The 16,784-nt window shown below is 36.8% G+C and overlaps 1 protein-coding gene across 2 annotated transcripts in view; it reads left to right on the top strand.

Moving 5' to 3' along the window:
* The window catches only part of LOC142107562 (C-Jun-amino-terminal kinase-interacting protein 3-like), an 87,771-nt gene extending 71,205 nt beyond the window's left edge, over positions 1–16,566 (top strand). For both annotated transcript variants that reach the window (XM_075191063.1, XM_075191062.1), the window contains exons 18-27: positions 504–651; positions 1,168–1,273; positions 2,231–2,311; positions 2,416–2,483; positions 2,568–2,716; positions 7,538–7,709; positions 9,100–9,213; positions 12,294–12,443; positions 13,980–14,081; positions 14,980–16,566. In XM_075191063.1, coding sequence (XP_075047164.1) covers positions 504–651; positions 1,168–1,273; positions 2,231–2,311; positions 2,416–2,483; positions 2,568–2,716; positions 7,538–7,709; positions 9,100–9,213; positions 12,294–12,443; positions 13,980–14,081; positions 14,980–15,089 — 1,200 coding nt within the window. In that variant the 3' untranslated portion in view covers positions 15,090–16,566. The remainder of the gene's footprint in view (positions 1–503; positions 652–1,167; positions 1,274–2,230; positions 2,312–2,415; positions 2,484–2,567; positions 2,717–7,537; positions 7,710–9,099; positions 9,214–12,293; positions 12,444–13,979; positions 14,082–14,979) is intronic.
* Positions 16,567–16,784: the final 218 nt, after the last annotated feature.

Raw genomic sequence — 16,784 nt, 5'->3', positions numbered from 1 at the left:
CCACATGTAGGGAAAAATGGTTATGCAGCGGAATTATTCACACATTTTTAGCCAACACTTTGACCCCCATCAGTAAGTCAATGCAACCGGAATTCAAAAGTCCAAGCACAGACAACGATTCTAGGTGCTTTCATTGCATTAAATGAACTTTAGGGTCTGTGGTTTTCTCAACCACAGACCCTAAAGTTCAGTTAATGTAATGTGTATTTATCAAGACCTATTTTCTTATAGTAAGTTTGGGAGTAGGGCCCTCTATCCTCTTTATTTAATATTCAGTCTTGTTTTATTACTTTGTTTATTCCCAATTGTAAAGCCCTGCAGAATCTGCTGGCTCTGTTTTAGAAAAGAAAATAGATCTATTTTAGTTTGAGATTGTCATAGGTTTAAGATTTATGCAGATGTGTTGACAAAACTTTTTTTTTTTTCCAATGTCATCACATTGTTAATGTGCCCTTCTCCACTACTCTAACAGTCCTTATTTTCCTTCTTTCTTATCATTACAGGGTGCGCATGTCCCCAGCTTAGTATGGATATGCTCAGGTACCCATTCTGTCAGCGAGATCATGGTCATAGATGCAAGTTCTTCAAACCACGTAATGGATCAATTTGTGATTCCCAATACACATGTCCTGTGTGTGACCTGTGTGCCAGGTATTTAGTTTATTTTTTTTGTTTTTGAAGTAAATGCTAGAATTTTAGGTGAAAATACATGTTGCTCTTTTCTGATACATTGGTCAAGAAAAATATATAGGTTTAGAAACTCACTGAAGAAAACGTGAGGAAACCAGAAGATCTCGCCTGCAAAACCTTAGTCCACCTAGTAGATCTCTCTGACCTCTTTCCCCCAAATGATTTTAATAAGCTAGGACCTACGTGTGGCTGTTGTAAGACTTTGTTTGGCTGAGCGTGCTGGGACTAATACTTTCACTTATAGTTTCACAATCGACAGTTTGCCTACCTCTGGTTTAGCATTTCTCAAAGTTACATTGTGACGTGATTCACTCTTCTACACCTGTCTCTCCACATATTATTGTTTTTGGTCAGTTTCACAATTTTTTTTATTGTTGTGATATAAAGTTTAGCAGTATTATTTGGCTTACACTTATATTGCATAAATTGCCTATTGGTAGGCTTGTGATAATACTGCGCCTCAAACTTCCTTTGCAGCCTACAGACTGGATTGTTCTGAAGAGCAGGAAATTTGCAAAGAAGATGACGACCATGAGAATGTTGGTGGAGGTGCCACCATCTGGTTGGGGACACAGGAAGGGAGGTAAAACAAATAAGTAACCCACCTGCTTTGAGCAAATGGTCAGCATTTCATTATTTTGCATCTATTCGACAATTCCCCCTAAAATACAGTATATATTATACTCTGTCAGAACATTTTGTCAACATTCTGTGGGGTACTTTCTGAATGTTGTTTTGTTCAGGAACAGTGTGTGCAGAGAAATATGCTAACTCAGGTTTCTTGAAGCAGCAGAGATATAAAGAAATTTTCAGAGAATGGCCAGTTGCACAAAACCAGAAGAGTCTTTACGGGCTCGTTCACACCTGTGCTGCGAAAAACAATTGCACACTAGCATGCTGTGAAAGCATTTCAGTGCTATGTTTTTAAAATATTTTCCAATGCGCTTCTGATGTATTGTGTGTTTCAAGAGATTATTAAAATAGGATATATTTGACAAGCATTGTCGCCCTATGGCTGGGTTCTCTAAGTGTTAATTGTATGTTTTTTGTTTAATTTGGCTTCCTACACACACGACCAAATTGGACCGTAATCTTGTCCTTGGCTTTTAGGCCATTTTACCCTGGTGTGTGGCCTCTTCTGACAGAAAATGGCTGTTAAATTAATATACATTTCACTCCACTGCAGAATAAATATAATTGTATTCGTAGACATTTCACGTTATACCATGTTATGGTAACTTTTGCATGTATATTTGTGGAACTCTTTTATGCAGTATAAGGCAACTTGTATTTTAGTTTTACGTGTCATTTTAAAATGCTGCCTTTTGCAGAGCTTGAAAACTGTGAATAGGTTTTGGTGCTGGAAAAAGCTTTCTGAATTCTACATTCACTCTGCCTCTTCTGGAATTAAAATCATAATATGGTTCTGGCTAGATAACGAGCAGTATATATTTAGTATCTTGTCAATTTGTGTTGATGGAAATATTTCCTTTTTTGTAGTTGTCATGCAGTAATGTCGTCTTTGCCTTTTTTTATTTAGTTTGTTTATTCATTCGGCTGTGTCTGATTGGAAGAACTGCTTACAGAAAGTTCAACTTAAAGATGCCATTCACACTATAATGTAAGTTATCAGGGGGAAATGGATAGGTTGTCAACCATTGTCTTAAAATACTGTAGATGTTCCTCAGTCATTAATTGAGATTCCTTGTGTTACATAAATCACAGACATGCCGGTAACCGCGTTGTAGCTACTTTGGGTGACGGAACACTTGCAATTTTTAGTAGAAATGCTGGTAAGTTAAATATATAAATGTACGTATGCCTGATTTAATAATTTTATTTTATTCATTATTAATTAAAGCCGTGTATTTGACCAGCTAGGAACTGGGATTTAGAGAATCCAAGAGTTGTGGACTTGGGAAGGCCTCAACAATCAATTCGCTGTTCAGTCTATGTGCATGGAGAAGTTTGGTGTGGCTACAGGAATAGGATATATGTCTTGGATCCACGGACAGCCAAAATCAAAGTAATTCAATATTTTGTAGTAAATCTCTTGTATGTCGATAAGCTGTCTGTAGTTTTACATGTAGTTCCAATGTCAAGTTTGGTCACAATATAATTTAGATTATAGAATCCTCATTGTACAAGTAAAATATGTGATTAAAACTAGCATAACCAATAAGAACTGCTAATCTATAGCTTAACTGAAGTAGTGGCCTGAGAAATTGCACAAGCCTTTCAGGGCTATGTCTTCACTTTGTGTTTCAGCACTTTGTAAATGAAGCGCACACTGTACAAAGTCTTTTCAGAAAGTGCCGAACGGCCTATTTGGCAGTTCTGTGGACCTCAATTTCTGCAAGAGTACCTCTTTTTCCACAGCACATAAGTTTACTTGCCAAGACGGTGCCATTTGCGGGGGAGCTGAAGCTTGCACTGGCCGATAATACAAGTAGAGTGGAGTATTGGTGTTATTTGCAATTTACTGAGTAGGCACACCAATGTGCACACCAATGTGCCTAGTTTTGTGGAGTGGTGTAAAAACTAAATTTTCAGTTTGCAGAGTAAAATAACTTAAATGAGATAAGGGTATGGAGAATAATTTTAAGGGCATTCCTTGCTCTGCAGAGAAATGCATGGCCATTTCCACACACAGACTTGTTCACTGACAGAGATCAGGTCTCGTCTTATACTTTTTATAGGACACATTTTGTACCTTCTTGTTACACTTTAGCCAAGCATTGGATTTCTAGGTGGTGTTACCCAATGTAAGCAAAGCCTCAGACATAGCGCTTCCCTCCTTTTGTTTAGTGAGCAATAAGACTGCCATTTACAGTCCTACACAGATATAGAATTACAAAGAGAGAAGATTATGGACATAAAACATTACATTAGATAATAGTACTTTTTATAGGGGTATGGGCTTAGCAGTTATCCAGACTGCTTAGTATTAGATAAAATATTGTTAAACAATGTCCATGGCGCCATTTACATAGTTCAGATTAGACAAGTAGCATAGAATTTTTCGGTCGTTTATCAGTTCTGTTTAAGAAGAGACTGCTGTTTTGGGTTCTGGCTGTCTCTCCTGGCGATAATATTAGTAGAAAATACTTGCTGAAAAGCATTGAAGTTATGTAGAGAGGAATATAATTCCTGTGCAAGGCATTGATGGATAACATTGCCTTTTTATCCAAATCTATGGCTTCAGTGGTGGAAGCTAGAAGAGCTCTCTGACTGCGTCCATGGGCAGCTGGCGTCGGCTAAAAACCTAGCGATACTACCCTTTGAAGGATTTTTTTATTTGCTGATTATAGTAGATACCATGCTTCATATATTTTCTAGAGTTAAATCGAATTGCCTGCCGCAGGATCGAAAATTTCATTATGTCAGATCCAGAACCCCTTCAGCTTCAGTTGTGTTTTAAGCTTTAAATATTGATCTGCAAACATTGCAGGAAGCTTGTGTTAGCTCTCTTCCTCTATCTCAGGTGGGCACAGGCTTTTTATTTGAGTCTTTTTGGTCATAAAATCCCATGGGGCTTTCCTGGGACATTTCTAGATCACCTATCTTCCCTAAGGTCTGGTAACATCCCCAAGTACTTTCACCAAGATACTAATTACACTGGTGGCAGAGCTATGGGTATGGAGGTTCACTCTCTGGTCCTATCTTGATGACATTCTAGTGACTGGGAAGTCGGAGCACATTGTCCGATCCAGGGTAGCTCAAGTATTGTGTTTTTGCAGAAACACTGCTGGATAATACAAAAGAGAGAAGTCCTCTTATGCCATCACAGCAGATCATCATCTATAATCATCCATTTATATAGCACCACTAATTCCACAGTACAGTTTGTGGGGGACCAAATAGACACTGTGCAGAGCAAAGTATCTCTACCAAAAGTGCGATGTGTAAAGCTTCATTAGTTGGCTTGTCAACTACAAGTTCAATATCCAATTACAATATGAAGGGGCTTTTGCCTATTAGGAAGGTTTTCCTCCACCATAGGAATTCTCACCTGGGCAAGGTGGCACTTGTGAAAACTCCAGTTAGAATTAATCACTCATTGGCATCACAGACAATTATCTCTGGATCATGCCATTTTATTAACAAGAATCAGAAAATCTCTCAATTAGTGACAGAATCCAAACTAGGAGAACTATGTGTGTCTCTTCCAGAACCAGAATGGATAATATGACAGACTCTGGTACCACATGCTGAGGGGCTCATTTACAGTCAAAAGTAGCGCACAGTATGTGTGGTCACCGAACAAAAATTTTAAATTTAACACACAAATGATCTAGAAATTTGGGCAGACTGGAATGCAGTTCAGTCCTAGCATCCTCTTAGACACTGTTTCAAGGTATTCTCAGACAACAGGACTGTAGTTGCCTTTATAACTTGCCAAGGAGGTACCAGAAGCAGGACCACAATGGAAGAAATAACAAGTCATATCAGGAGCATAGAGAACCTGAATTTGCTCTTTTGACTTCATGCGGCAGGCAGACAAAATGTAATCACAGATTATCTCAGCCAAATGTAAGTTCATCCAGGAGAGTGGACTCATCAGGAAATATTCCAGTTGCTAATAAGAAAGTTTGGCATCCATCAACTAGACATTTATGGTGACTAATCAGAAGTCCAAAATGCACAGATTTTTCCTTCGCCACAAAGTTCCAGGAACAGAGGGGATAGATGCTCTGACAAGCTCATGGTCCTTTCAGTGGGGTTATGTATTTCCTCCATTTCTTCTGCCTGCACCCTAAAAAGGTTCTGAAAAAGGTCATAACAATTCTTCCATCCTGGTCCTGACACCCGTGGTTTGAAGTCACTTGGAAGACTCTTCAGGAGCAAACGTGAGTTCTACTTCTTTGCCCTGACCTCCTACACTTAGGTCCAGTTCTTCATCCAAATCTAGAAGGATTACCTTTGGTGGCATGGAGATTGAGCAGTCACTGCTCAGAAATAAAGGGATCTGAGAAAGTGATTAACACAACTTTACAGACAAGAAAAAAGGAACTCTTTGGTGGTCCATTATAACATTTGGAAGAATGTCATCGTGTGTTGTGAGCTTAAAGTGGATTCAGATTTGGCTTCTGTTTTGCATATTCTTGGTTTTCTTCAGGATGGCCCAGGTGTCTGCAGACCTTAGTATATATATTTTTTTTTGTGTTCGTTTTTTCCCCAAGCAATAAGCTTTTTGTAGTGCAAGGAACACTTTCTGAATTTCTCCTGATCCATCTTTCTTACCTAAAATGCTGTCCACTTTTTATATTACAGAAGAAAAATAAAAGACATCTACTTTTCTAGGAGGCACTCCGAAGGGCTTTGTCTGTATAACCTTATACAGCATTGTTAGATTAATTCAATAACGGTTGAAAAAACAGATTTAAATTATTAATGCATAGTATAAACTAAGCTTAAGAGCTTATTAGGGGATTATGAACGATAAATAAGGTCTGCTAATAATACATGTAGGTTATATCTCATATATTTAATGATTGATATCTATCTATAACCCTATTTGATAAAGTGTAATTATTTACTTGCCAATCCAAGCCTAACTGTAGGCCTTGGCTAAATTTTAGGACTATCCTGTCTCTTAATAGCACCGTAATTTTGCTTTGCAATAAAGGCTTGGGGCAAACAAATTGATCATTACCTTGGGCCCACTTAAGTAGTAATCCTGATCACTGTTTATGTAGAAACTGTTTGCTCATCAACTGAAAATTGTTTTCATTTACCAAAGACCTTGCCATCCAACAACAAACCATTGACTTATGATGGCAGTGAGAGACACTACTTAATCATTTCACCCATTAACTTAATTATATGACAATATAGTTTACCATGCTGAATTATCATCATAAATGAAAAAGGTCTCCATTTGCTTCTTTCATATAAGAAATGGGGGTTACCCAGCAACATTTAAGTTTGTGTGCAACACATTAAAGAGCAGTACACAGAAAATATAATTATAAACCTGTCAATGCACCTTTAGCAAAATTATGATATTTTTATATTTTATTTTTAAAATTAAAAACACATGCCCCCAGTTTTTAAGCATTGCATGCCTCATATTCCAATGTATATGAAAATGTATGTCTACTTGGTACTACTGACCCTATCCACTCTGTATCTAGTTCCCTTGTGTACTTAATCAGCAGGAAATACTGATGAATTGATTACCTGTGAGCTGTTGGATTGTGCCTATTGACAACAGAAAGGGTAATGCAGCTTTTGAGGTGTATCTGACTGGAAGCCATCAAGGAAATTCAGGCTCCAGGAGATGAAGTTTGCAGTGAATATGGCACCTGATTTAATGGTCATTTCACTTGGCCAATAAGGTGCTGCATTCACCATATATTTTCTACCAAGCAGATTTGAATTACACCAATCCATAAGTGTTTCAACCCATATTCTCATGTCAAACATGCCAATGTGCAGCTCAAATCCGACAGTGTAGCATTTTATTGAGGGGTCCTTCCCTAAGAAACACACAGAGGAAAGAAAAGGGAGGGGGGGTGCATGAACTAAAAATGTGATAGTTTCCCAGACTAACACACTTTTTGTAAGGTGCATCACCTCTGCTTCTATGTTATAGTTCCTCCATTTTAATTAATTTTATATAAGATTAACAATAAATTGTATATTGCATTCATGCTAGTGCACATGTTATGACTAAAGGGTTTATTTTTATCTCTACCACAATATGCTCTGAACTCACTAGTGATTTTAAATACACAAACTTTAACTTGCACTTGAACCGTGCCATTAGCTGTGTGCCCATTTGTAACTGTGTAAGTGAGCCGAGAGATGAATGGGTCTAAAATTTCGATTTTGTTTTTCTTAGAAATGGTTTGAAGCAACACCTCGCACCGAGAGTCAAGTTCGGCACATTGCTGTTGCTGGCTGTGCGGTATGTGTGTCTGTTCGCTTGGATTCCATTCTTCGTCTTTTCCATGCACAAACAGGACAACCCTTACAGGAACTGGAACTGGAGACTTTTATCCAGAGAATGCTGGGTGAGCTTCACTACTGACATAGAACTTTTAGGTCTCAAGTAATGATAAAATTGTATTGATAGTTTTCAAACGTACATATGCATTGATTTTTAGCCAGTTGTCAAGGAGCAATTGAGTATAATTTAAACAATTAATGTGAAAGTGCTTCTAAAAACAATAAAGAAGCACCAAGTACCTGTGCTGGATTACTCTAATAAGTAGTCAAACAGTAGTATAAATCAGTTACGTGTAAAACAGTATATACTCCCTTTTGTAGACTTTTTTTTAAAAAAATGAGGGCAAAATGCATGCAATAGATAGAAACAATTTTTACTTTAAAACTTCCAAAATATTCGGCCGAAAGAAAAAGGACCTTAATGAGCTATAGAAGTGCTGTCTGTTCTACATGGAACATTCTGCTTATTTATTTATGTGGGTACAATGGAATTTTTTGTTTGAAAACAACTGGATTGGTGCAGGCTGCAGAACTGTGTTCCAAAGATGTATGTAGTGATATTGGCAATTTGATATAATTTCACAGCCTGTGATATCAACATAATAATTTCCAAAAATACCTGTAAATCTAGTTGGCAGAAGACTATGCTTTAGTTTTCTGTCTTTATAACTGACTAACGGATAACAAAAGTCACAAGCCATGACTATTATTCATTCTTTGTGACACTTAGATAATTTGCGTGAGGTTTACAAACTTAAAAATGCATCATGCAAAATTTGAAGGTCTACTTTTTAAACAAACTAAATGAAAAATCCATTCCTTTGTCCTGCATCTAACCTCATGCGAAATGCATTTTTGTGGTATCAAAGTATATAGATCCTTTATCCAGAATGACTGAGAGGTTGTTTTGTGTAACTTAATGAGCATAATATCTAAAATACATTTCAAATTCCCCACTATGCCCTCTGCATTCCCCTCCTCATTAAATTGTGCAGTAGCACCATTCATAGTGACCGTAACAGGAGGAATATATACTTATATCATCGTATATATAATCATCGATTGTATATTTTTCTATTTGACATATAACTATGTTTTGTGTTGATCAGTGGCTAAAATTCTTAAAATAAATTCAGCTTGATTCCATGATGTAAGGAAATAAGGGTAAAAAGCCAAATGGATGAATTTTTTTTGCTGGCCACTCTATACAAAAAAGTGCACCATTTACATTTTCCCACATATGGAAGCCTTAATCATACAGCGCTTACGCTGCACCACCGAGATATACTTGACTTTTGTTGCTGATCTGTTACTTTACTGTAATAATTTATGTTAACTGCTTTTAATCATATAGGCAGTTTACAACATTTAGAATTGTGCCAGTCAGTTTAATTAGGAATGTACTTGCCTTACTATTTCTATTAGAAAAATATAGTATAATCATTTTTTTTACAGGTTCCAATGTCTTTGGTATGTCGATGGCACAAGTCTCTGCCCTGTCTGTGTTCTGTGGCTTTCTGTGGGTGGGAACTACGTGTGGAGTCATAGTTGCTATTCCATTCTCCCAGGGTAAGATGTTTTAAAGAAGTTATTTTATTGATGAATCCATTTGTCTGTCTGAGAATGTGAGGAAGTTTATTAGGTTAAATAAAGTTCTAATCAAATGAAAGATGATTTCATTGAGTTTTCTGATATGCCAAAAATAGTAGATGAGCATAAGAATAAAAAAAGAACTGTTTGAATAATTATATTGTTGCTAAACCAAATACTAGTTGTTTTGGGTATGGAGTCAATAATTATGTGCCCGAAACGTACTATTTTGTGTATCAATAATTAGGCACATATTGCGTCTGATTCATTGGGGAAAGTAAAGCAAAAAAAAATTTGCACTTTGGCAAAACCATGTTGCTTTGGAGGGGGAGCTAAATTTAAAATGTGATGGCAGATTTATAGTTGGGATTGGGCAGGTCCTAGATCAACTTTAACTTTCAGTGTACAGATAAGCTATGAAGTATTTGTGTGCTACATGAAAAAACAAACTGTATTTAACTTATGTGCAAAATAAAAAACTAATTTTCAGCCCTTGCATTGTAACATTGTTTTGTTCAGGAGAAAACTTACTCTCTTTTTTTTGCCTTACATTCTTTAATGATTCAGGCCCAATGTCTCGTCTGTCCCTTTTGTTTTCATTGATATTTCTAATTAAAGTGTTGTCCTTCTGTCAGCAGACACTGTTATCTTGTCTTGACCACTGATGTATTTTGGGTGTGTTCATGTGACATCTATGATCTACCTTACCCAATCTACTACTTTTTGTAGAAAGTGTGTGAGAATGCAAAAATGGTGGGAGATGCAAGTAACTGCCATAATATAGCGATAATAGGGGAAAACTGCTGAGGTGCAGCGCCTATTTTTAGAAGTAAATGCTTCTATCTCTATGCTAACTACATTACGTCTTCATATTTGTATATGAAGAGGCTTTGAGCTGTGTTTTCCGTACTGCCATATTTTCCATGTAGCTGGTAGTTACCATGGTAATTTGGATACAGGTTTAGAATGAATAAAAATATACCCATATTAATGGGAGAAATACATCTATTTATAACGGTACATTTTTAAAATTTAAATTCCAATTAAAGAATATTCCGTTAACATATGGGCGTTAAAGAAGTACACTAGATGGAACTAGAGTATGCAACATGTAAATCAAAAGCAATTCTTTTAGTTTAATTTTATGTGATAAGTTTCAATTCATTGTGTTGGCCACAGCCTTCTAGGAAGTGTCTAACAACTCGGAAATTACCATCCCCTTTTCTTACTATGGATAGTAATTCTCTGCCAAAGTAAATCTTGTTTCTACACTGCTCCACAAAATGAGATAGTGATGCACTTACCCCGTATGCTGGGAATCCCTGCATTCAACCCAATTAATCTCCTCTGACTGCAGAAACTTCTGCTTCTCTGCCAACTGCACCACCTTGCTCTGTAAACCTACGCTGCACGTGGAAATCTATGCGCGCGCTGGGTCCCAAGCTGGTTTTTGCAACAGTGCAGCAAACATCCTGTGCTTTGGAAATTAACCAAAAGCGTTATATGTAACTAGTGTTCCTGATTAAACTACAGCACTCTGAGCAGTCCATGTCATTGTAGCTCCTGCTAAACGTACCCCAACAACTGCCACTCTCACAAAGTCACTGAGATCTCTTCCTCTAGCTACGTCAAGCAAAATATTGACAGCTAGGTCTGCAGATCATATTTATGCATATACCAAAGCATCATGGGACGCTAACTGCTTAATTGATTTTGAAACCACTCTTATAATCCTATTGATTAAATCCTTTTGTTTAGTTTACCTTTATTTTGGTAGTTACCTAGTACATGTGAGTAGAGATGTTGAGAATACTTGGAGAAGTTAAACATGTTAGATGTGGTAACTCTTTCAGATAGCAGTGCTTTTGACACCACAAGTTTCCAGCACCAGTTTGTCAGGAACCTCATAAATACACTGTTCTGTTGGAGAAACTTGCACCCTTCTACTATCAATGTCTGTTTGTGGTGTCATGATTGCCTCTATTCCCCTTTCTACATCATGTAACCCTTTCCATCATAATCATACAAGTGAGCAGGTCAGAGGCAGAGCTAGCGAGCTGTGGGCCCCAGTACAGATAGGCGGGGAAGAGGGAAGCGGGGCCCCCGACCCTCTGCATCTGCCATGCAGCAGGCCCCATTATCTCCATGGGTCCCGGTGCACTGCACCTACCACACCGATGGTAGTTTCGCCACTGGGGTAGGTCACTACCAGGGACAGGCTGGGCTAGGGGGCAGGGGCGCATCTGCCCCCCGAGTCTGTCCCATATTGGGCTACCTTGGGCTGAGTCACTGGGCCACCTGCTTTTTTCCTTTAAAATGATAGGTTGCTGAGTCGAGCCTTGCCCCCCGGGCCTAAAATTTGCCGGCCCTTCCCTGGTCACTACTCTGCATACTCATCTCTTGAACTATTTTGTGCTGTTTTATCCATTCAGATTGTTTACAGGTTGTTCTATCCCCTCCTACTTCAAAACCAGGGATGCTGGAACATGCAGCACGTGAAGAATGACAAAAATAAGCACCAACGCTAGTGAAATGCACCTTTTTAAAAAAGATTTTGTTTGTGTGTACATAATGCCATGTCATTATCAGAGCTGACCATCAGTGTAGCCAGTATTAGTAAAAATTTTAATAGAGCGGAGTAGGAAGGCTTGTTATAGTATTCCTAATAAGATGTCAATAATAGATAATCAAAAATACATTCCTACCAGCAATTAATTAAAATATGTAAAGTGCTTATGTTGATCTGTTGCCATTTGCAACCAAAACACTGTGATAACCATGCGAAAACTGACAAGAGGCGGTGCAATCTCCCCAATTACATTCTGTGACAACTTTTTGTTATAGTCCCTTTTGCCTGAATAAATATTTAATTGCAAATATCCCCAGGTTGCTGTTTACAGATTTCTTTTAGAGTTGATGATTACTACTAGATCCTCAACAAAAGTCTGTTATGTCTTCTCTAAATGATTCATAAGTACATGTAATACAGTTTCTTATTTTAAAGTTTTAGTTTCAACCTTTCTGTTTATACAGTAATATCAACTGTGCTCTCCTTGCAGAAACTGACTCACAGTCTGGACAAATTGGTGAAAATGAGCAAAGCCCACAGGAACATTTTCTCCAAAGGAGTCCTTACTGTTCTATGGAGAACGCGCAAGTCTCATTCCATGGGCACCGAGATGCTGTCAAGTTTTTTGCATGTGTTCCAGGTAAGGAGTGCATTTCCTAGCTAATCTAAAATACTAGTTGATCCAAATTAGAAAATATAATTTTAACGACAATATAAAGGCATGGAGAGTTCAAAGATGCTTCTGGAAAAGAGCGTTTTTTTTTTATTTCTATAATTTGGATTACTATGTATACCAAATCAGATTGACAATGGAGCACATTGCCCCTGGCATTCCATTTGTATTTAGCAGCACATCTCTCAAGCATAGGTCAGTCTGTTTGTATGGCGTTTTCAAGTAGCAGCATTTATTGTTTTTTCAGTGTTTTTATTTATTTCTAGTTTTCTGACCTTTTCACAATACACTGTTATGTGGTTGATATCCTTATATGTAAAAGATCACATGTCAAGACAGGAGTTGAATATATTACCAATGAAGAAAGGGATGTTTTACCCTAAAGATTATACAGTAGGATGCAATGACTTATCTAGGAAGTTTTTACTACCTGTACATTGAAAAATTGCATACCATGATTTATCACAAAGTGTCACTAAATTACTATGCGCTTTATACACTATACCTTCCCTAACTAAAACTAAACTTATGCAAAGCAGTAATGTAAATCTAATGTCTTCCCTGAATTATTTATTGTCCGCAACATCATCTTGCTCGTATGTCAAAATATACTGGTAGGTTAATTGGCTGTTATCAAACCCTAGTCTGTCTGTCTGTCTGTCTGTGTGATAAGATATTTAGACTATAAGCTTCAGTGGGGGGGGGGGGGGCTGATGTGAGTGAGCGCTGTGGTAATAGTTGCACTATATAAATAAACGATGATGATATGTCAAGCTCTATGTCCAAGAATAATCTTTAATCCCAATATCCAATAATTGACCAATTTAGGTTCTCTCACCTTACCAATCACAAACCCTCTGCTGTCCCACTATGTCAGTCCCTTGCACTGGCTTTCTCTACCATACATATGCATCCTCGTGTCTAAGTATTCTCCGGCCGTACGCTATGCCTCTCCGGCCGGAAGCTGTGCCTCCCTCCTTATTTGTTAAAGAAAATCTCTATTCTTACCTCCTTTCTTACTTTTACTCTTTCTTCATTAGTCTTTTTTCCTGCTTGTCAATCTATAAAGATTACCAGGTTCTCAGTTGCTATTATATTATATTGCTTTACAACCTAATTATGAGTTAATTTGCATAAAAAAAAAATCAAAATGAAAAAAATTAAACTGGCTTCAGAATCAAGCCAGATTGCCTGGACCCTATTCCTATATATCTTAGTCTTCTTGCTGTGACCTCAGAGGGAGGGGCACATCAGAGAGAGCTTGGGAAATAAAGAGCACTGTATAAAACACTCTCTCCCAGTTTAAGAGGGTCACTGAGCTTGTTGAATACATTACATGCCAATCCATCTTTAAGGTGCAATTTAGCACTCTAGCGAAAACATGTCGCTCTGCAGTAACAAGAAATTTAAAATGTGCAGACTTGTTTTCATGGCATAAAGTAATAATGCCAGCTAAAATAATGTATGATGGTCATAATGCTGAATAAAATGATTACTCTTCAGGTTGTATCAACCCATCACTGCCAGGAGGTGGCAGTGAAAATACAGGAAACTCCAGTATCTTATTGATGAGTGGAGGGGAAGGATACATTAACTTCAGAATTGGTATGTAATTTGCCATCATGTTTTTAATATAGCTGTTATACTGTAACTAAAACTGAATTATATCATCTACATGATATTATGTCTCAACTGGCTATTATTCAGAGCTATTAACATGTTTCATTTTATTCATGAATGGGACACAGTTAAATACTAACAATGACAGTCTTTGAAATTGCCTAACAAAATCACAAATTTGCTTTCTCATGTTGTGGATGGTGCAAATGTATAGAATTGAAGAATATAGATATTTGCATAATCAGCTTTATAATTAAACCCAGCAAAGTAATTTTCATATTTTGTATCTGGAATATTTTATTATATTCAAAATGTACCTTTTTTTTTATCAGTTTTTTAACTTTATTTATAAAGGAAACACATGAAAACATGAACAATACATAATGTAATACAAATACATAAACAGTTTCCGTCAGTTTCCCCTTTATAGGGTAAAGGAAAAATAGTGGGGTAGAGGGTCAGTAAGATAGGATGGATAGGAACAAGGGGAATATTTTATTGTATTACTGTGTTTTTGTTCAGAAAAGAACATTGGTTTTATGTAACTTTCCTAAATCGCAATGATTATTTATTAGCCCCTACATAATTCTCAGTTCCGTTCTGTCAGAAAATTGTATTCAGACACATCCATCGCTGATCCATTAGAGCTTACAATCTACTCTCCCAACTACACAAACACCAAATTAGACAGGAATCCATTAATTTTCCAGATTGTCTTTGGAATGTGGAAGTAACCTGGAACACCCAGACAAAAACACACAAACACAGGGAGAATATACAAATGGCTGCGCGCACACCGCCTTGAGGGGAATTGAATCCAAAGTCCTGGTGCTGTGACCATACTTTTTTAATGCATATATGTATTTTTTTCCTTTAAATCTAGGTGATGAAACAGGTGACACAGATGAGAGCTACGGAGATCTTTTGTTGACAATACCAAGGTATAGAAGATCAGAAAGGAGCCATCTCATTGTTTGGCAGATGCAGACTTGACGATTGAAGAGAGCATGATGATTTGACATAAGAGAATACTGACCAGACAGATTTGCTATCTAACGTCTGAAAAAACGGGAATTTATTTATTGTTTGCCCACTGACAAAGAGAGAGTAATGTTTTCTTTTCACTCTGGGATCTTCTCTGCTTACTTTTGGTTACAACGTATTTTGCCTTAATGTAAAATGCTGACATCCTGGGTTCTGTACAATTTGAGCCTCCGGAATACAGTGAAGTTGTGCTGTGGATATTATTTATCTCTCATTCTCGCTGGAGACCGTTTCATCTCATGGACACTAGAAGTGCTGCGTTTTGATTGATATTTTCCAGTTGAGTTTTGTCTTGTTTTTTTTTGCACTTGAAATAATTGTGTGCAGTCTATCTCAAGCACTTAAACACCATTAAGTATGACTGCTAATGTCTTTCTAAAGATTGTGCACAACTAAGGTTAAAATGGTGAACAATATGTATTGTTTAATGTTTGTGCTGTTATAATATGGTAACAATGTATTATGCATCTCATTTATAATCTGTGTGCAGTTTAGCAGTGTTATTTCTTGTACTATGTTGCACCCTCCTGTCTGGCACTAGAGGAATTGCAGCTCTCTGAGCTCCCCAACTGTGTTTTACAGGTTGTAAGTGGGAACTAAAGATTGTATTCAAACTCAGGGCTTATTGCTCTCCGCCTTAATCTCTACCAGCACTAGCTATCTCTGTCTTTACATCCAACAAAGATTTTATCAGTGATTTACATCATTACAAAATGTGAAAATTACCCATTCAGATAAGCAGACATAACACTGGAATGTAAACTGGGGCATTTTGCTGCTTAATAGTGCGTTATGTCTTTTTGTCCTTCTGTCTGTCAATATGTATGCACAGTACTTGCCTCCTGTTATGTGGATAGGCAAGTAAAAATGGAATATTTCCATGCACTGATGGATAAGTCAAGATACAATGGGTTAGTCCACCTTTGTATCACCTGTGGGTAGAAAAAACTATTCAGTGCACTTGACCATTTCCTCATGGCATCGGAATACCTCTGAGTACACTCTATAGGAGGATAGCTGGATGAATGATCCTTTTAATTACAGATACATTTACATGCAGGTGATTATAACTAATATTCAGTGTTTAAATTAATGTTCATTTATTATGAAATATTAATTACTGTGTCAATTGAGAAAAACTATTTTATTCCAGTGCAAAATAAAATAAAATCATCAAGAATGTAACCTATTTTTATACATAAAATGTATAATTTATTACATAAACGTGCAAAATATTACAATTTATGAACTGTATTTGAGAGCTAATATACAGTAGGCAGCAGAACTAATTTCTAACTATTTAAACGATCACTTCTTGCTTCTGGTATTCAGACAGATTAAACTCCTGTATTATTTTCCATTTTTTTTTTTTTTTAATTAAGTATCTCCTTTTACTAACATTTTTGAAAAGTTTTGAACTTTTGATTGAGACAATATAACAATTGTTCTTGAAATAATTGTAATTAAATATGTTGTGTTTAAAATCCTTGTCCATACTCTTTCTGCTATGGAAGAATTCATGTATTTATTTTTTTCTGTTTTATCTTGTTTAGTAATAAGACAACATATGTGTTATATAATTTGCAGAATACATATTTATTGTCATTGCCACTTGCTATAATTCAAGGTCTGGTAAATAATAAG

Source organism: Mixophyes fleayi, chromosome 11 (genome assembly GCF_038048845.1).
Source record: "Mixophyes fleayi isolate aMixFle1 chromosome 11, aMixFle1.hap1, whole genome shotgun sequence".
Lineage (NCBI taxonomy): Eukaryota > Metazoa > Chordata > Amphibia > Anura > Limnodynastidae > Mixophyes > Mixophyes fleayi.
This window is presented reverse-complemented; position numbering and strand designations above follow the sequence as displayed.